The sequence below is a fragment of the Thamnophis elegans genome, chromosome 15, assembly GCF_009769535.1.
Source record: "Thamnophis elegans isolate rThaEle1 chromosome 15, rThaEle1.pri, whole genome shotgun sequence".
In the NCBI taxonomy this organism is placed as follows: Eukaryota; Metazoa; Chordata; class Lepidosauria; order Squamata; family Colubridae; genus Thamnophis; species Thamnophis elegans.
This window is the reverse complement of record NC_045555.1, coordinates 29,409,882-29,430,876: the sequence shown is the minus strand read 5'-3', so window position 1 is coordinate 29,430,876 and position 20,995 is coordinate 29,409,882. Positions and strand designations below refer to the sequence as shown.

The 20,995-nt window shown below is 39.5% G+C and overlaps 1 protein-coding gene across 2 annotated transcripts in view; it reads left to right on the top strand.

Annotated features, from left to right (window-relative positions):
* The window catches only part of SEC24C (SEC24 homolog C, COPII coat complex component), a 47,487-nt gene extending 31,690 nt beyond the window's left edge, over window positions 1–15,797 (top strand). For both annotated transcript variants that reach the window (XM_032231672.1, XM_032231673.1), the window contains 12 exons: window positions 195–386; window positions 3,358–3,451; window positions 3,945–4,061; window positions 6,047–6,217; window positions 6,678–6,774; window positions 9,758–9,903; window positions 10,393–10,531; window positions 10,865–10,983; window positions 11,517–11,696; window positions 12,888–13,079; window positions 13,532–13,621; window positions 13,829–15,797. In XM_032231672.1, the coding sequence (XP_032087563.1) occupies window positions 195–386; window positions 3,358–3,451; window positions 3,945–4,061; window positions 6,047–6,217; window positions 6,678–6,774; window positions 9,758–9,903; window positions 10,393–10,531; window positions 10,865–10,983; window positions 11,517–11,696; window positions 12,888–13,079; window positions 13,532–13,621; window positions 13,829–13,969 (1,678 nt within the window). In that variant the 3' untranslated portion in view covers window positions 13,970–15,797. The remainder of the gene's footprint in view (window positions 1–194; window positions 387–3,357; window positions 3,452–3,944; window positions 4,062–6,046; window positions 6,218–6,677; window positions 6,775–9,757; window positions 9,904–10,392; window positions 10,532–10,864; window positions 10,984–11,516; window positions 11,697–12,887; window positions 13,080–13,531; window positions 13,622–13,828) is intronic.
* The last annotated feature ends 5,198 nt before the right edge of the window (window positions 15,798–20,995 follow it).

The following is a 20,995-nucleotide window of genomic DNA, read 5'->3' as shown; positions in this document are numbered from 1 at the left end:
GTGAAACAGTCCAATCAGTCTTTCAATTAAGTATCCTATAAAATGAGAGGACTTCCCAGCTGCATTCTCAAACTTGGGATTTGGTCAGTAGATGTTAAAGTACAATCATCTGTTGATGCTGCTGTCTTTCTGCTTTACAGTTTGATTTTGCAAGCCCTTTTTATGCTATATTGAACATCTTTTTTTTTAAACAGAGAAGGAACTACAGAAGAATCAGCCATCCGGGTGGGTTTTGTCACCTACAATAAAGTTCTACATTTCTATAATGTCAAGAGCTCCCTTGCACAGCCGCAAATGATGGTTGTTTCGGATATAGCAGATATGTTTGTACCTTTGCTTGATGGCTTTCTTGTGAAAGTGAATGAGTCTCGCACAGTTTTTACCAGGTAAGCAAAACTCAACCTATACTATGAGCATTAACAAATTGATGCAGGTAATTCCCGACTTATGACCACAATTGGAACCAGAATTTTTGTTACTAAGAAAGTCAGTTGCTAAGTGAATCACACACTTTTTTACAATTTTTTAGTCATGGTTGTTAAGCAAATCACTGCATTTGTTAAGTGACAATGCAGTCCATAAGTAAATTCAGCTTCCCTGATTGATTTTGCTTATCAGAGGCTGGCTGGGAAGGTTGCAGATAGTGATCATGTGACCCCAGTACAAGGCAACTATCATAAATACATGCCTGTTGCAAGTGTCCAAATTTTGATCATATGACCATGGGAAAACTGCAACAGTTGCAAATGTGAGTACACTTTTTCCAGTGCCCTTGTGATTTCAAATGGTCTCTAAGCAATGATTGTAAGTTGAGAACTACCTGTACATTTTGTTATTTGTATCTTCTCATTGTTCTTAGTGACCTGAAAGTACCAGGCTTTTAATGGTCTCTAAACCATCTCAGGCATGAGCATTGCCGTCACAAAAAGGCTTTCATGAGGGAGTGGTGGCCAAGGAGCACTGCAATCAGCCGTAAAGGTTAGCCAGTTGCCGAGCACCCAAAATGACCACATGACCATGGGGTGCAGCCATTTTAAGTTTAGAAACAGGTCATAAATAGCGCTGGGGAAGTCCGTCATAACATAACATAACATAAGAGGGGAAGGACTAGCTGGAACACATATAATTGAAAATGCTGAAAATATCAAACATCGCTTTGTTTTTAACTGGTGAGATTGATTATTTTACTGTAGGTAATTTGAATTAATTTCTTGTCCTTCAAACCACATCGCATGCAATATACAACATTGTTCCTGAATAAAAATTTGGATTGAGGAAGTAATTTAGCATTCAAATATGCTTGCTTAGTTGATTCAATCAATTAATCAATCTTTATTGCACAGTGCACAGATCTGCACAAAAAAATTAAACATTAAAATAAAACAAAACTGACAGAACTGAACAGATCAGAGCAGTAGTAGTCAACCTGATCCCTACCGCCCACTTGTGGGCATTCCAGCTTTCATGGTGGGCGGTAGGGGTTTTGTCCAATACTGAAGCACTTTCCTTTTTTTAATTTAATTGACTTCCCTACTTTATAAATCACCATTACTGTGGAACTGGTGGGCGGTTAGAAAATTTTACTACTACCAAAAGTGGGCGGTAGGTATAAAAAGCTTGACTACCCCTGGATCAGAGCATTGTAATATATTACCATTGATGATGAAATTATCAGTGGGTGATCAAGATTTGCCTAATTTTACAGACAATGTAACAAAACTTTTCTATGTTCAGAGAGAATGAATCATACTGATCTGACAATATTAGTTGCACATAAAAGAGATCAGATCTTTCAAGATATTTAATCATGTACCGTATTTTTCAGAGTATAAGATGCACCAAGATTTTGAAGAGGCAAATTAAAAAAAAGGTTTGCACTCTGCAGACCTCCCCAAAATGGCCTGTTTTTTCACGAAAATGGGCCTGTTTTTTTGTCTGCAGAGTGCAGACCTTTAGGAGTGCTCCTGAGGGGTGGGATGGGGCAAAAATGAGCAAAAAAAGGGCTTGCATAGCCTTTAGGAGGTTTATAGAATGCTGCTAGGGGGGCAAAAACAGCCCATTTTTTGCTCATTTCTGCCCTCCCCAGCCCCCCAGGAGCTCTCTGAAAGCCTCCTAAAGGCTATGCATGGCCATTTTAGTGAAGGAGTGGGGTTTCTGGAGGCAAAAAATGCTGTGTTCGATGTATAAGACGCCCCCAGATTTTCAGCCTCTTTTTTGAGGGGAAAAGGGTGCGTCTTATACTCCAAAAATATGGTAAATGTTATAAGATGAGTTTTTGACTCCCTATAGAGGGGGCAGAGTTGACGCTCCCGGTTCTTCCACCTACAAGGAATGGTCATTCTTCAAGAATGTGCTGTCATCTCTCCAGGATTAAGAATCACACTCATTTTGAGCGCGTGGGTTTAATTTTTATTATGTTTTTGCTAGAAGTATGACCATTTGTTGTTGCTGCTGCACTAGTGCCTTCTGAATTGTTCAATCAGTTGCTTTCAACTGAATTAACAGGAAGGGATATAAGCCTTTTGCATAAAGTGGGCTGTTAGAACTATAGAAATAGTGGCTACTCTGTTAACTTGAAGTTGAACAGGATTGAGAGAAATAAAATGAATTTATTCTTAAAATTAAAAGCATTTTTAGTGTTAGCCCACCAAGCAAAAGTAAATAATCTCTGAATTGGAAGAGGAGGAGGTTTAAAAGAGAATTGCAGGAAAGTGCCGCTGCTTTTGATCAGTTCCTGCTTATACAGTCTGAGTTGTTTAATTATTTCCATGCTTGTTTCTTACCTTGCTTTATAGTAGGAAGTTTTTTTGATAGACCAAAAGTGCAAATTTAAATACTGAAGCAATGGCCTTCTACCCTGTAGATCAAAATTAGACAGTTACCAAAAATATAAAAATCTTGACTTGCTCCAGAAATAGGGCAGCGTGGTAGCTGACAGGTAAGATGCTGGATTTGTTGACTGGAAAGCCAGCAGTGTAGGTTTGAGACCTGAGCTCTACACAGTGTGGTAAGCTCCCATCCTTGCTTCAGCTTCTGCCAAACTAGCATACAAATGTACTGTGTTTTTCGGAGTATAAGACGCACCTTCCCCCCACCAAAAAAGAGGGTGAAAATCTGGGTGCATCTTACATACTGAATACAGCATCCCGAAACCCCACCCCTTTTGCAAAAATGGCCGTGCATAGTCTTTAAAAGGCTTCTAGAGCGCTCTTACTCCCGTAATAAATGGGTTTTTCCTCCAGAAGTTCTAATTGGCTTGAAATCTCTAAAGCATCTGTGCTCATTGATAAGAAATAACTTGAGCATCGATGCTAGAGATTTGCCTAAACGTTGATTTTGATTTTCATCATTTTGCAGCCTGTTGGATCAAATCCCAGAAATGTTTGCTGATACAAGAGAAACAGAAACAGTCTTTGCTCCAGTGATTCAGGCTGGCATGGAAGCTCTAAAGGTTAGTTTTTATGCTCCTCATCACCTTAATTTGACTTGATTTTTCTCAGTCTCTTCCTTTTGGGGGGTATTCTGTAAACCTCCCAAGACGGCAGCAGTCTGCATCAAGTACTGAGTCCAGTTTATTTATTATGTGGTAACTGAACCATATTGAATTTTATATCATTCTAGGTAGTATTTATCAGGCAGAAAAATCTGTAATGTGAATGCAGAGGATCTTGAGCAATGTGGATAAGTTAAGCACTTCAAATAAGTTGATATTTGGATATTTTAAATTTACTTTTTTTTGCAGCATGTTGGGAGTAAGATCAGTATGTAAGTGTCGGTTGTAAAAGATGGGTCACTTGAAAAGATAAGGAGCTACATTTGCTTTTCATTGAAAAGTCTTTTATATGTTAATATAAATGGTGGCGTAGAGAAGGGGCCTGCAAGTCTTTTAAAGACCAAAGCGTCTCAAATAGTCATTTCAAGGACCCTTCCCTGTTTGTTTACAGGCTGCAGACTGTGCTGGCAAGCTTTTCATATTTCACACATCGCTGCCTATAGCAGAGGCTCCAGGAAAACTGAAGAACAGAGATGACAAGAAACTGGTGAACACTGATAAAGAAAAGGTAAATGATCATCTTCCAACAGAAGTAGGCCAAGGCAGGAAGTGTGATTATGATTTCTTGTGTCTCCTTAATTGCTTTTTGCCTCCCCCACTCCCCCCAACTCTTCCCTATGATCTGTCCATCATCCCAACCTGAACCAGGTTTGTTGGTTTATTATCACATTTAGAAATTGTTCATTTCCCTCACAGAAAGAATCTGGGTGGTTTGCAAACAAATGAAAGACCTAAAAATCTGAATATTAAAATATTAAAATACATGCAAGATAGGTAAAATTGAATATTAGATAATTAAAAAGAGGGGGGGGGTCTTCAGGTTGCGAGTGAGCCCTCTGTGAGCCCTAAATGAGTTGGCAGAGCCTGGCCTTTAAATGTGCTTGAGAGGCCAGGAGAGCCTTTCGTACCTTCCTGACCTCCGGATCGAGAGGCGGGAGAGGCTTCCAAAGGGAACCAGCAGAGGAGGCTCTCTTCCTGGAAATCTTCACTGATTAAAGTCCCTCATCATAACATACGGAAAAATAAAATTTGCTGAATGAAATTCCTGAGAGAGGAAAATCTTAGAACCTTTTGTTCCTCCAGCTGTTATAGCCAAATAAAGAAACCCAATCTGATGGTCAAATACAAATCATGGATTGAACACCAGAGAAGAGAAATTGTCATGTAAGCATTCAGAAGACCCACTAAAGGCCTTACCATATTTTTCGGAGTATAAGACGCACCTTTTCCCCTCGAAAAAGAGGGTGAAAATCTGGGTGCGTCTTGTACACTGAATACAGCATTTTTTTGCCTCCCGAAGCCCCTCCCCTCCACCATACCCTTATGGAGGCTTTCAGAGAACTCCTGGGGGCTGGGGAGGGCAGAAATGAGAACAAAATGGGCCGTCCCCCCAGACCCCAGCAGCACTCTATAAGCCTCCATTAGGCTATGCATGCAATTTCTTTTACAAAAAAGGGGCCCGTTTTTGCGAAAAACGGGCTGTTTTTTTGCTCCCCCCCCCCATTTGCTATGTAATTTTCCTAGCAAATATATGCGTCCTTTTGATTTGCAGTCCTTTGAATATTAGGTTGAGTTCTGCTCTTTGAAAGCCCATCTGGTTCCTTTTTTCAATCATCTTCTTTACTGTGCTTTCAGCAAATAATCTATTTGCCCAAGACCTGAGCTTAGTAAATCAGAGTGACACAGTTTGCAACATAGTATTTTATTCATATTTCAGTGCTGTTTTTAAATTGCATTTTTTTTCTGAATGAGTATGCCAGGTGTGATTAAAATAAATAATAAACTACTATTTTATGGTATTTCCACTGCTTTTTTTGCCTAGAGGTCATTCTATGTAAGTCTTTTCAGAAAAAAATAAGAAATGCGAAGCTTTTCTTATTGGAAGATAACTGTCGCTTTCTTATCCACTAAAGAAACAAAAATTCTAAAAGAAAAAGCTATATTAGAAAAAATTAAATCATTTTGCAAGGTTTTCTTAAGAAATTTCTAAAAATGATTTGTGAGATTGTTGATGCAAGTTGTAATTTGCAGATTCTGGCATTATATTTAAATCTAATTCAACCAAGAAATATGGTAATATTGAAATATGAAACTCTACATATTTATTTTGTATACCTCCTTTATTATTTTTACAAATAATCCATTCAAACATATTCAACACACCTTCCTTGTCTTATTTTCCCCACAACAACAACAGCAACCACCCTGTGAGGTGGATTGAGTTGAGAGAGAAATGACTGGCCCAAGCTCACCCAACTGGCTTTCATGCCTGAGGCAAGACTAGAACTCCCAATCTCCCGCTGTGTAGCTTGATGCCTTTTAACCACTAAACCAAACTGGCTTTCATAGGCAGGACATAATATATTACCTAATTGGTTTTACTTTTATTTTTGCTCACATGTTTAGGACAAACGAGATAATTCTAAACTAGGATTTTCCAAAATATTTATCCTGTTTTCTGCTCTCTCTGTTTACCCTTTTTCTCTGTTTTAGACTCTGTTTCAGCCTCAAACAAATTTCTACAACAACTTAGCCAAGGATTGTGTAGCCCAAGGCTGCTGTGTGGACCTTTTCCTTTTCCCAAATCAGTATTTGGATGTAGCTACCTTGGGGGTTGTTCCGTATCAGACTGGTGGCTCTGTTTATAAATACACATATTTTCAGGTATGGATGGTCTTGGCTTTAACACCTGTTCATTTGTATTACTTTATGGCTGCAATTAAGGTCTTAAAGGAGAGGGCAAGTAATAAAACTATTACAGGAGCCAGCTAGAGCCAGTTCTAGCTCAGGTTAGTTCAATAGGAGATCAGTATACACTTGGCTTCTACGCAAGTTTAAAAAGTAAAGGACAGTGAAGTTAATTATTTTTCACAGCATAATTTTGAATGGTTCAGGTGGATTTCTATAGTTTAGCCACCTTGCAGTGAAAAAATAAAAGTTCTGGACTTGCAGATGATTCTTTTTTAAAGCAACAATGTGTTCTCTGAGTTTCTAAGTGATTTAGAGTTTAGATCCTACGTAAACTGGAGGTACAAGACAGTGGACTTAGTTGGCATACTATTCAGCTTCTGTTAGAAATCACCTGTGTGTCAACCATATGAAGCACGTTGATTGTATATTTTAGGTGGAAACAGATCAGGAACGCTTCTTGAATGATTTACGTAGAGATGTTCAAAAAGAAATTGGATTTGATGCTGTGATGAGAGTACGTACTAGCACAGGTGAGCACATATCTATATATCAAAAACATATATCTAATCAGTAAATACTGAATCAGCCCCTTGAAGTGATCCAGACAAGAAACACCAGTTATACTAATGCTATCCTGATTGTAAAGTTACAGTAACAGAATTTTATGAGTCTGCAGGTACCTCTCCTCCTCCCTTACATTTGCTCTTCTGAAAAATAGGGAGGGACCATTTTGAAATGCTTTCTCTACACACACATCTCCTTCAGCCTCAGATTTCATTTTTCAGACCATTGTCTAGCCTCTGTCTCTTCCTCCTGTCATTCCCTCATACAATGTTTCCCCGAAAATAAGACAGGGTCTTATTTTCTTTTTACACGCAAAATATGGCTTGGGCCTTATTATGAGGGGGTTTATTGTTTTGGGGTTGCCGGGCGGCTGCTCTCTTGCAAGCGGGCTCCCAAAGAGCCGTGCACAGCCTCATAGGTGAATGGCTGTGTTGCGCTGTCGCAGCAATGCAACACAACAGCCATGAAGCGACCATGCTTATGAGCAGCCACCTGGAAAACCCCCTTTCCAGCCGGGCAGAGCGCCATTCACTGACCTAGGAGTATCGTCAATCTGCGTGAGTGCCTGTTCACCATCGCCCGGCTCCTGCGGCTTGGCGCCTTCAAAATGCCAATGAATGGCGCTCTGCGCGGCTGGAGAGGAGGGTTACGCTCTGCCGACAGCCAGCCCACAACCATAGAGCATATGCCCAGAGCGGCCACTGCCGGAAGACTCAGTTTGAAAACTGCCAAAAAAGCATGCTGGGATGGCGGCAGCGGAGATACCCTGGTTCTGCAGGGAGAGCTGGGCCAGGGCTTTGTGAGGCTGGGAGGCGTGCAAGCAGGAGCGGAACAGCAGCTCGCGTAACCCCCTTCTCCAGCCATGCAGAGCGCCGTTCACTGGCATTTCGAAGGTGCCAAGCCATGAGAGCTGGGCGGCGGCAAACAGGCCTTCACATGGCTTGGCGATATCCCTAGGTCAGTGAATGGCGCTCTGCACGGCTGGAAAGGAGGTTTGCCGGGTGGCTGCTGTGCCCGGCTCTTTGGGAGCCCGCTCGCAAGATATACATATGTACATATGTATATGTACATGTGTGTGTGTGTGTGTGTGTATGTATGTATGTGTATATATATACACATACACACACACACACACACATATATACACACACACACACACACATTATACATATACACACATACATACACACACAAACACACGTTCCAGTCCATTTTGAATACATAGTGGGAAAAAGAATCTTGAGAGTTAAGGTTGGTTCTAGCGGTATATGTTATTACAAAATCTAGTTGTGCTTCGTATACCTCCAAGCGTCCTCCCAGAAGGTAACAAAGAAAACTGATCATGAAGAAGATTGTGTAATGTCTCTGACAATACTAATAAAATGTCTAAAAAAAAATATGTCTAAAAATATTGTGGGCCTGGTCAAGCAGCGCTTATATGCCATGTCCTGCATAGAAGGAAGTGAACCTCCAGTAATATTTTCCGCCATCCTCACTGCTTGCTGCACAGCCTTCCTGTTCAAAACAGTAATACTTCTAAACCAAACAGTAATATAATACGACAGGATTCTTTCAGTTGTCCCTCTGTGGAAAGTGGTAAAGACAGAGGAAGTACTATGTGTTCTTCCCATATGATGCAGAAAATGCAGACCCTGCTGTGCCCGCTTCACCTTTATCTTACTGTTGAGGGACCACGCTAATCTGCTCGTTAGCTGCATATCCAGAAATTTGATACTACTAATCAACCACCTCCACAGTTAAATTGTTCATACACAGAGGGGTATGACTGTGCTGGTCTTTTCTGAAATCAGCAATGATCTCTTGCTTTTCCTACGTTTAAGACCAAGCTGTTCTTATTACAGGAGTCCACCAAACCCTTTACCTTCTACCTGTAAGCACCTTCCTTGTCATTCTGTATAAGGCTCACTATGTGGTATCATCTGCATACTTCAAAATATGGTTGGTACCAAACCTAGCATAACAGTCATGGATCAACAGGGTGAACAACGGTAGACTTAGGGCACAGCCCTGAGAGGAATATGTGCTCAAGAAAATGGTGTTAAAAATATTAGTTCCAACTTGTACATACTGGAGCTTATCAGTGACAAAATCAAGAATCCAGATGCACAGAGGTATTAAAGCCTAACAGGCCCAGCATTTGTCTACTAAATGCTGAGGAATGATCATATTAAATGCCAAACTAAAGTCGCACATGAGTATTTCTTTCCCCTAAGTCAGGGATGTCAAACTCGTGGCATCACATGATGTATCCAGACTGTTTCCTCTTCACTAAACTGGGCGTGGCCAGCACGGGATGCATCTGGCCCGCTGGGTGGGAGTTTGACAGCCCTGCTCTAAATGCACCAAACTCAGGGGGAGGAAATAGCATCCTCTGTGGAGTGATTGCCCAGTAAGCAAACTGAAGTGAGTCAAATACTGGAGGGAGGCTGGATACAATAACATCCTTTATCAGCCTTTCAAAACATTTCATAATTATGGATGTAAGTGCAACCTAAAGATAATCATTAAGACCCATAAACTTCTTAGGCATTGACAAAATAATTGCCATCTTAAAACAGGAAGGACCACTTGCCTGCTGCAATGAAAGATTGAAAATATCTGTAAAAACACCGGCCAATTCATCTGCACACTTCATAAGAACTTGCCCAGGGATATTATCTGGCCTGCCACTTTCCGAATGTTAACGTTCCGTAATGTCCTCCAGACAGAGGTAACATCAAAGCCAAGTACTTCATTGCTTAGGAGCGTAGCTTTCCTTGTAGGGGTACTATTTGATCCCTCAAATCTTCCCAAAAATGTACACAGTGAGAATTGCTGGATTCTCCACCATCCTAAGCCCAATGTTGACTTCAACGTGATATGCAAATTCAGTCTTTAAAAGATTTCATCTTGGATAATGTGTTTTTTTTTTGTTTGTTCATTCTTTAGGTATTAGAGCAACAGACTTCTTTGGTGCTTTCTGTATGAGCAATACAACAGATGTGGAATTGGCAGGCTTAGACTGTGACAAAACAATCACTGTGGAATTTAAACATGATGACAAGCTAAGAGAAGAGAGTGGGGCCTTGCTTCAGGTAATTCCTGTGTAAGGGATGCTGCTGGGTATGCAGACAGTGGTTCTTGGGGAGGATATAGTCTTTTCTATAGTCGAATGGAAATCAACTTTATTTAGGACAGAATTCACACTCTTTCTTGGCGGACAGGTGTGAGGGTCTAACAATAGTCCATTCAGTGGGTAAGTTTAAGATCTTAGGCTCTCTTTTTCCTGGTTCTATATGCCCTCCCCCTGCCAAATAATTTGAACGTATTTGAGGCACACCAGTTCTTATTGAAAGCTATCTGTAAATCACTGGTATGATCTTGGCCTACCCAAGAACATAGGAAAAGAATTGCTGTCCTCCTCCCATCGTTTTACTTAGAGATGGAGAGTTCAATCCATGGGCATCTAATGTTTGTTCATAAAAGCAGTACTATCCATAGATAGTAATGGGGAAGCTAAATGTTGACTGAAATCATGGATGTACACATTTTAATAGCTCTGCTTATAAATCTCTCTCATGTAGTGTGCTGTATTATATACCAGTTGTGCAGGACAGAGGCGTCTGCGCATTCACAATCTCTCCCTGAACTGCTGCACACAGCTGGCTGATCTTTATAGGAACTGTGAGACAGACACACTTATCAACTTTTTGGCTAAATTTGGTAAGGGCAATCTTGTAATTGTTTCATGGGATGGAAATCTTGGTCTTTTGAGAGCACAAAAAGCTTTTAGTGACAGACTGCAAAAATAAATCTTGCTGGATTCTTCCAGTGCTGCAGATAGAATTGTAAATAAATAATTGATTTTAAGAGATAAGCATACTGGCAGTGGATGTCAGTGTGAAAACAGCTGATTGCCCATATTATTTTATTTATTTATTATGAAATTTATTTGCTGCCTATTTCATATCCAATGACTCAATATTAATAATTGCCTTTAACAGATGAATAGCTTAGCTAAATGCTTTTCTAATCAGGGACTTTTTTTTCCTGAAGCGTATCGTGGAGTACTGAACAACCCAGTCAAAACCGTGAGAGATTCATTGATCAATCAGTGTGCCCAGATCTTAGCATGCTATCGAAAAAACTGTGCTAGCCCTTCTTCTGCTGGACAGGTAATTCCTGCAACTTGGTGATGGATACTACTCCTGAATCAGGGCACTGGTCGTACATCATGTCAATTGTTAAGCAGTTCATCACATGACTGCACCTAATTTTATAATCTTCTTTTATGAAAGTTGTTAACTGAATCACCATGGTCATTAAGCAAAAGCCACAGTTATTAAGAGAACATGGCAGTTTTTAGGCAAATCTACAGTGGGTTTTATTTTCCAAGAAACCAAAAATAAATGCCCAGTTTTTGGCAAAAAAAAAAAAAAAGTAAAAAAAAATCATGGTCAAATGACCACAGCAAACAGCCGTAAATGCAGGAATTGCTAAGCACTCAAAAAAATCTAAATACAGACTTATGAGATAGTTGCAGTCTGAGATAAATTGCAAGGCTAGAATTGAATTGAATAGTAGCTTTAAAAAAAAAATATTAATCCAAAATGAGTGGTGAGGGTGAATTTGTACAAAACTAAAACTAATATACTGAATTTTTTCTGCCCCAAGAATGATTTTTTTAAAAATTTCTTGCCACTTTTAGCTGATTCTTCCTGAATGCATGAAACTGCTCCCTGTGTATTTGAACTGTGTTTTGAAAAGTGATGTGCTCCAGCCTGGGTCCGAGGTCACCACTGATGATCGCGCCTACATCCGCCAGCTAATCAGCTCTATGGATGTTGCAGAAACTCATGTTTTCTTTTATCCTAGACTGTTACCACTGGTGAGTGCTTCTAAATATAGACGGGTTTTAATTATCTAAGTCTGAAGTATAGACTCAACTAAAAATTAATGTCATTCAATAGAATTTTAATTTGGTGGGGTAGTACAAATGTGGGGAAATTGCTGTTTTACTGTTATTTTGGAAAATTCTCATTCAAATTATTTGCCAAATGGCAGAATGTACTATTTCGCTAGTTGGCAACTTGACCTCACCTATGATGAATGCTCTTGAAAAAAGATTTTAAAATGACATTTTACAGTCACAGAGGAGCACCAAAATTTAAAACTTTTGGGGAAAAAACATGGTCCACAAAGAGGCTGGTGACATTTTTATGCTAATATTTCTTTATAGATTTGTTATGTAAGTGTATATAGGCAACAGGAGTCAGTCTGTGAACTAAAGACAACATTATTTTTTTTAAAAACACAAACATTTTATATGGTATAATTATGCTAAAATGTAAATTATACTTGATTGACATTTAATATAAATTTAAATGAAAGCCTCATGATTTAGTTCTGAATAATATTTCCTTAGAGAGTACCATCATGAGGTAAACTGGAGTCCAGAATTAAGAAAATTAGAATTATACATATCCCTTGGAATATATTATATAGTCAAATAATGACTGACTTTCCCCAAACTGATCACTTAGGAAAAAAAGACTTATGATTCAATTTGCTTTAACCAAATGGTGTTGGTTGCAGTCAAGTCAAGCCAGCTCTCAATTCTTCTGCGCCTTGCAAGACACAAAAAAGCTTCACCCACAGCCATTCCCCCCCTCCCAATTTCTCATCACATACACATACAGCTTTATTATCCTTTCATCCTCCCCCCGGCCTTTGATATCAAGATGACTGTGAGGTGCCAAACCAAATCAGGCGCAGCTGACCAATAATCATTTTGTGTTTTGCATCTGAATTTATGTAGAATATTCCACGTAAAAAAACAAAAAGTATGTGTGATGCATATTCCACACTCCTCATTCACGGGAATAGTCTACTGTCAATTAATTAATTCTTATAATGTCTTTTACATTTTAAATGGGGCCCCCTGAGAATTATTTAGCTAATTTTCAAAAGTTGCATGGCTACATGCTAAGGATTATTCCTGGGTAAGTGCTATTGTGAAATGTGTATGTGTGTGTTTTATATATACCCAGGAGATAGTAACTTCCATTCTGTCCTACAGACCAAAATAGATTACAGCAGTGACTCCTTACCAATAGCAATCAGAAACTCAGAAGAACGTCTCTCCAAGGGTGACATATACCTACTAGAAAATGGCCTGAATATATTTTTGTGGGTAGGAGTAAACGTTCAACAAGGGCTGATCCAAAACCTCTTTGGAGTCTCATCTTTCAGCCAGATCAACAGCTCTATGGTAAGCTAGGATTGGATATAGAGAAAATTGCCTTAATCTTAGAATATGTCATATGTCATGACCTTGAATATCTCCATTTTCTACAAAGTAACATTAAAAATTTAAAGGTATTTAAATGAATAACAACATTTTGGCAGGATCATGATCAAGGGAATGAAAGGCGAGCATTGAGGAAATATTAGCTTTCACTAAGGCTCTGCTGTTCTCCTTCCTCATTTTCAATATTGTGAAACATTCCAGACTGTTTCAAGCATCTTCCAACTTTGTAATATGATTTGTGTAATGTAACTGATGTTGACCTATGTTTTTAAAATTCATTTAATTAATGAATTAAATGATCCCTGATCTCATGTGCCATAACTTTGTTACAGTGCACACTACCATGTTTTTAAAATTCATTTAATTAATGAATTAAATGATCCCTGATCTCATGTGCCATAACTTTGTTACAGTGCACACTACCAGTTTTGGACAATCCCTTTTCAAAAAGAGTGCGATCCACTATTGATTTATTCCAGGCTCAAAGATCACGCTACATGAAGGTAACTAGTTTTGATTTTATGATTATAGCAAAAATTATCTTTTATGATACCCAGGCATTAAAAAGTATATAAAAACCTGATTTAAAAGAAACAGTAGCCATCTTAAATGGACTTATGGTGGTTCAAACTTGGGCATGGATTGTTCTGTTAATGCAGAAGGCAAAAGACTTATTTGCAAATTATATATCTTTTTTTTTTTGCTTTCAGTTTATCATTGTGAAGCAGGAAGACAAACTGGATCTGCTGTTCAAACACTTCTTGGTGGAAGATAAGAGCATGAATGGGGGGGCTTCATATGTGGACTTCCTCTGTCACATGCACAAAGAAATTCGCCAATTGCTGAGCTAGAGTCAGAATTATGCTGGATGCCAGCACTTGACACCTGTAGGTTCACTGACTGCCTCATAAAGCGACCCTATCTCCTTTTGGAAGGACTATAGAAAAACCTGTATAATTCCATAATTTTAATATACTTCATAAAGTTTCAGCATCTCCCAAAACCTTTGAGAGAGACATGAACAGTCAAAACATCTACTTAGGGTGATGAAAAACATTGATTCTGGGTCCTAAACCTACATCACTTACTAAGATTGGCAGAAATCTACATCATTTTTCTCCTGACACTCGAGTTCCTTTGAGTTAATGTACGTGATTCTGCATCAGAAGAAAAAGCAATTGTTCTCCAAAATTAGATGGTGATGCAAAGTTTGTGTATGTGATAGTCTTTATGAAAAGAAAATGAGCCAAATAGAGAAAGATGGGTGGTCGGCCCTATCCAGTTGGGAGGTGGATGTCAGATAGGGTGGCAACTTCTTAAAATTTGAGGATGCAATATACTGTAATCAAATTATAGAATGGTGTCTTCTTTAAAAAAAAATCCCAAATTTTGAGCTGGGGGAAAAATTGACATGCCTTTACTCTGTAATTGTGTTGCTACACAAATTTGCCTTGAAATAAGTAAATGGAAACAAGCAGGTCCTGTCTCTAGGAAAGTTAAATCTTTCTTTGGTTGGTGTGAACTGGTATTGCCATTACTCCTTTGAGAAAAGAAGCATCTTTTTGCCAGTGTCTTGTTTTGTCTCTTTTTTTCCTATTCGCATGCTAGGTTTTAATTAAGTATCTTGAAGAAGATGACCATGATTTCTCCTTTAAAAGAAATGTTTTATAACAAGATGTCAAAAAGTGGCATATAAATATGCTTGGAGATGGCTAGGTTGAGTTGTATCCAAGAAGCACTGAAGTATCTGAGGTCTCCATAGAGAAGAAATGCTCATACCGCAAAGTTCAAATCATGCCACTGATGTTCAGGCTCTTAATAGCTCCAGATGATTTTGGTCATTGGTAAAATGACAAACTGGTTCGTTAGTGTAGGATAGTCATAACTGAATTTTAGTCTTCAGGCTCAGTCCTAAATTTGGCCTAGTTGATAGGCAATCTTCCCATTGATAAACCATTGCTCTGGCTTCAAATAGGCCAAAGGAATTCTGATAGAAAAATGGAATGCATTTCACAGACTCAATATAAAGGCTCATTTATTTGTAGAAGGAGATTACTTATTTTTTTAAAAAGGCTACAGTTAGATTGTCTTGCAGTGTTCAGGATGTATTAAGGAAATAGCAACATGGAATTTTGAGAAAGGGTGGGGGGACAGAAAGGAAGAGGCTTGCCTAGGCAAATTGTGAGTTGAGACTGAATATTTGAAATTGAAAGTTTTATGTACATGAATGATTAAATATTCAGGAGTATAGTTTCTTATCCCATGATCTATTTTGTGTTTGTGTGTATGTGCGTGCGTGCGTGAAAGAAATTGTAAATATTTTGTTTGATCTATTGCAGCTTTCCCTTTCATCATATAGCCAAGAAATCTACACAATTTGCTCTCAAGGTTTTTTTTCCAAAAGATTCATAAAGATTTCAGGTGTGCTTGAGATTGCCCTTCTCCCTCTTGCCAAATATATTATCCCAACCAAAATTTGGAAATCTTTGAAACAAATAAACAACATCCATCCTCAAAACAAGAGTCAACTATGAAACTTTCAGAATTCTAATTTCTAGAATTTAAATTTCAAAAAGTTAAGTGTATTTTCACTTTTTTTCAATTCATCTTTTAATTTGTAAAAAATTATATAAAGATGTATTTTATGTCATTGTTAGCAAATAAATACTAATTATTTTTTCCAAGGCCTGTACTTTGGAGGGGAATGAACTGGTTTGCAGGTTGACTATCAAGCACCACAATGGCAAATAAACTAATTTGCAATGGCCTACAACAATATTCTATCAGATACTTATAAACTTTTTCTTATCTGCAAAAGCATTTCATTTTCTAATCTGATTTAATCTAATCTAATCTGAATTTTTCATTAGTGCTTGCTAAGGAAAACTAGAATCGTATGAAAAGTCAAAGTATGCTAGCACTATTTTGAAATACAACATCCCTTCCTAAAGCTTCTTCGTGATTAGGTAATCTTACTGTAAAATTGAACTTTTATACTGTGATCTAGAATACATTATTTTGAATTTCTTAAAATCTATTTCTATTTTTGTGTTATTGCATATTCTTAACAGGTCTGTGTTACTGGATGGAAGGATTGTTTCTTAAAACAATTTGTTTTCTCAGTTTGAGATGGAAGAAATAATAATTGTAATTTTTGTTATTCTTCCCAATCAAAAAGTGATGCAGTAATTAGCTCCATGTAGGCACAAAATCATGATTACTTGTGGGGTGGGGGAAGCAACGTGATAGAAATTCACTGCACAAGCTTTCTTCAGGAAAGAAAACTTGGAAAAGAAACAAGAAACATAAATAAGGATCAGAGAGAAGATTCCAAAAATTAACTATTTAAAACAAAATTAAAATGCAGGTAACAACTATGGGCATTTTTTTTATTACTGTTTGTGGGGTTGAGAGGAAGCTGGGCTGATTGGAAGTCTGTCTAGATAAATTTTTTCTTCCCAACTCTGTAGAATGCTGTAAATCCTTCCCTCTTCCATTCTTTCCCTCTATACTGTGATTTTTGCAATCTAAAACACTCAAAGAGCCACAAAGATCCTAAATGGAAGTTCAATTCTGGAGCCAACAGGAAGTCCAGTTACCCTACCCTAGAGCCTCCTCTTAGTGCAGCATCCTTTTTCCTCTACCTGTCTTAACCAAAAGTCCTATCTATTGTGGAGCTGACTGGCAACAGGGAGCTGCAGCAGAGGAATGAAAGAGCCACATGTGGCTCCAGACCACGGGATGCTGATCCCTGATATATATTCATAGCCAGAGAAAATGGGATTCATGCAGGCTTCTATCAGTGAGTGTCATTTTTCCCAAAACTACCACCCCCTTCCCAAGGTTTCCAAGTTCACTGCTGCTACATATATTCATTTTTTTCTTCTCTATCCCAAATCTCAGCTGATCGATGAAGTAATTGTAAGAGCCAAGGTGGCGCAGTGGTTAAATGCAGCACTGCAGGCTACTGCTAGATCAGCAGGTCAGCGGTTCAAATCTCACCGGCTCAGGGTTGACTCAGCCTTCCATCCTTCCGAGGTGGGTAAAATGAGGACCCAGATTGTTGGGGGCAATATGCTGACTCTCTGTAAACCGCTTAGAGAGGCCTGAAGGCCTATGAAGCGGTATATAAGTCTACTGCTATTGCTATTGCTAATTCCGGCAGTGTATTTATATATTAGCCCAGCTACTTCACTGGCTTGCTTACCCATATTATTCCATGCACTGAATTTGCATTTAGAGATGTGAGGAGCCTGTCTAAATTGTAGTGATTTCAGCCACTGAAAATGGGCACTTACACTAAATAGCATATCTTAATACTAATCTCACCAAAATAGAAATCACTGCAGCTTTCATTACTACTGCAAAGAATGTAAACTTATGTTCTTTTACCATAAACATATTCCAAGATTCCTGTATTTCATACACAAAAGTTTACATACAAGCTTTGTGATTCAAAAAGAAATTAAAGCTAGAATACCTCCACAAGTGAGGCAGGACATAATGTGAATCAGGATATAAAAGTAAGACATGACAGAAGAAATAAAGACCTGTTTTTGAGATGTGCATAAAAACAGGAAATGTTAAATGTCAGCAACCCGAGATGATCAGAGCTACCCTGACATGACAGCTTATGTAGCATTTGAAATGCCAAGGGAACTGAACCCCAGATATTCTAAAGCAGAGGGACTCCAGGCAACTGTAGATTTAAAGGGACATAAGCAGGGAGAATGGTATGCTCCCAGATGGAAGAATTTCTGTACCAGAAAATTTAGCCTGTCCAGTAAGACTCTCAGTCAACAACTCACATGGGCAAGAGTGAATTAGCAAAAGCTTTTCAGCATAACATGTACATCAATCCCCTTCACTCACTATGTGCCCATGCAACTGAGAGATGTAACACATGTGCTCAAGTTAATCCAAGACAAGGACCTAGTCTTCCACCAGGAAGTCAGCTCAAGGGATATTACCCTATAGATTCATTAGTTATTGATTTCACAGACATGCCCAACTGTGGGCTATATAAGGCAATGCTAGTCATAGTGTGCAATTATACTGGGTGGCCTGAATGTTTTCCCACCAAGACAAAACAGGCACACGAAGTGACTAGAATCCTACTCAAGGACAAAGGTGTGTCTTGAAACTTACCTTAAATGGGTGAATGCATTGTCACTGGCATTTTGGTCTGTGCGATGCACTCCTCGAAAGGGAATTAGGTTATCTCCTTTTGAAATGATATTTGGAAGACACCACCACCACCCCGTTATAAGTGTTAACTTGAAAACTCATGTAGTGGTCCTAGGTCAAATAGGGACCTCATGGGTGAATCAAATGGTGGGAGAATTAAAACAAATATAAGAAATCCAAAAATATTGTGTGTCCCTCAGTCCACCATTTCTGAACACCTCTACTTGTAACATTCAGGTGGGGTACAGAGTATGGGTAAAACACTGGAAAGGAGAGAATTTGAAACCTAGGTGGAAGGGCCCATATACTGTGGTCATGTGTTCTCACCTGCAGTAAGAGTGTTGGAATCCAGGTTTTGGATTCACTGGACTCGAGTTAAGCCAGCTACTGATAAGTATTGGGAGGCAGACCAGGACGAAGCCCGTCCTTTAGTGGTATGCTTGAAGAAGCACCTCCTATAACTGTCCTACCAGCAATGGGTAGACTACATATGGGACAGAAGAGGCCTTACTGGTAGTCACCCCCTGGAAGTTGACCCTCTACATATGGCTGAAGATTTGGAAGAGGAAGACAACGTTCCATGTATTAGGAAACCTGGCCACCTGTCAGGACATGCAAAGTCAAGCATACATAGCCATAACTGCACAATCTATTGCTTTAGTGAATGTGCTTGCCCTTATTGTGATTTGTTGTATTGGATAGTCATTCTTCTGGAATTGCCCCCTCCCAAGAAAGACAGGTGCTGAGGCTAAAATCACTGACTGTGACAAAGGGCAGTAGGAAACTCCTGGAGACGCTTATGTTTGAGGAAACCTGGGAGTGGGCTCTTTGTAGCGCAGTACTCGTCCTGGGACTATGGACATTGTATTTAACAAATAAGGGTTGGTTCTGTGGGACACCTAAGACTGATATTGCCCTTTCCCAGATCATATACAACCCCAATCTTCTTCCTGACGTGGTGATTTTGTAGATTAAGGGAATTGTGATTGGATAGGTTCTGTGTAAGGGACAATTAGGAGCTTTTAAAGCTTTGGCTGTTATTGGCAAAGGGCCTACTGAGTGATAACATCCTGAACAGTAGTTCCCAATGTTGTGAGAATGCCCTTGTGACACCCCCCCTTGCCTTTGAGGGAGGATCCGGGGATGTTGAGAACCCCAAAGAACAGGGCAGGATCAGGTCACAGGGTGTGGACGCTTTGGGAAGGCCCGCTCCCGCCAAAGGTGCATCGTCTATGCATGGGAAAGGTACCCTGAACCTAAGCCAATCCCAAGTCCTAAAGACAAGCGCCTGACAATTCCATTAAAATGTGGGGTAGAACAAAAGGAGAATGGGCCCCTGCAACAATTGTGAAAAGGAAACTATATGTTAAAAACTGGAATTGGGTCAAAAGCCATATTAATCAGTCAGACCCTGACCCAGGCCAGAAATGCTGGCTGCGCTTATCTGCTGCCCTTCATCCTACAATGCTGTTCCAGCAGAGCCAGACCTTTGGGTAAAGACCAGGGGCACAGTGGTCCTTGAGAAGGGTGGTAGATGGAGAACCAAAACGGCAGAAGCCAAGTTACAAGGTGATTTTTACAATGCATTAAAAAGGCTGGAGATGAGCTGACTTCCCATTGTTGGTCCTATAGCCATTGGTGTGGACGTCCTAGGGTCGTCCTCCTTATGTGTCAAACGATATCAGGAACCTGGCATTCCTGTGGAGTCACTTGGCAGAAGAGCAATGTCCACCAGAAGTATACCCTAGCCCTAGAGAGACACTTATGGACATAAAACTAACCTGCAGTATTTCTCCTTCTGCCCACAACCTCTTCCAACAGAAAGTCACCTTCTCACCTCTGCCCCCTCTAAGAACTACCCGTTTGGGGGGGGGGGGTGACATATGAAAAGTGCCCACGGCCATTTCAGCCACCCTGATTCCCAATTTGGCCCTCAATTCGATCCTCAACAGGATTATGTGATCTATTTCCCCCTGGAAATACCAGTTCCCATTCTGCCCGCCTCCGCCTTGTTTCCATACTGGAACAAGTTACGCAAGATATTTAGTAACAGGAACATGTTATATTCTGGTGTTCTGCTGCTTTTGAAAGATATATAAGAACTGCCTTTTCTGTAAGTTGTTGTTCAGATGTTCAAACGGCTGTCTTGCCTTAATTTGCTCTGAACCTGGTACTAATAAAGCCACTTCTTTTGATTCCGATATCTGAGTCCCTTAATTTCATGCAACACAAGTAAAAGGCAAATACTTCTTGACCAAATTGTAAAACTTTAAAAATTATAACAAAAGGATTTTTCTTTTTGTTTCTTTGAATCATTGTTGATTTCTGACAACTGCCTGGACGAGTCATTAATTTCCTTGGCAAGATTTTGCCATTTGCCTTCTTCCCAGGGCTAAGAGTGAATGACTGGTCAAAGGTAACCTATCTGGCTTAATTCCTTAATAAACTAAGAACTCAATGTCCACATTTCTAGCCTGGTGCCTTAGCCAATATCCCAAACTAGCTCTCAAAAAAGGAAATAGAAGTTGTATGAGAAGATGCTAATGCAGCTAGAGCAGTGGTTCTCAACCTGTGGGTTGGGACCCCTTTGGGGATCGAACGGCCCTTTCACAGGGGTCGCCTAAGCCCATCGGAAAACACATATTTTCGATGGTCTAAGGAACCGAGACACCAATTTTATGGTTGAGGGT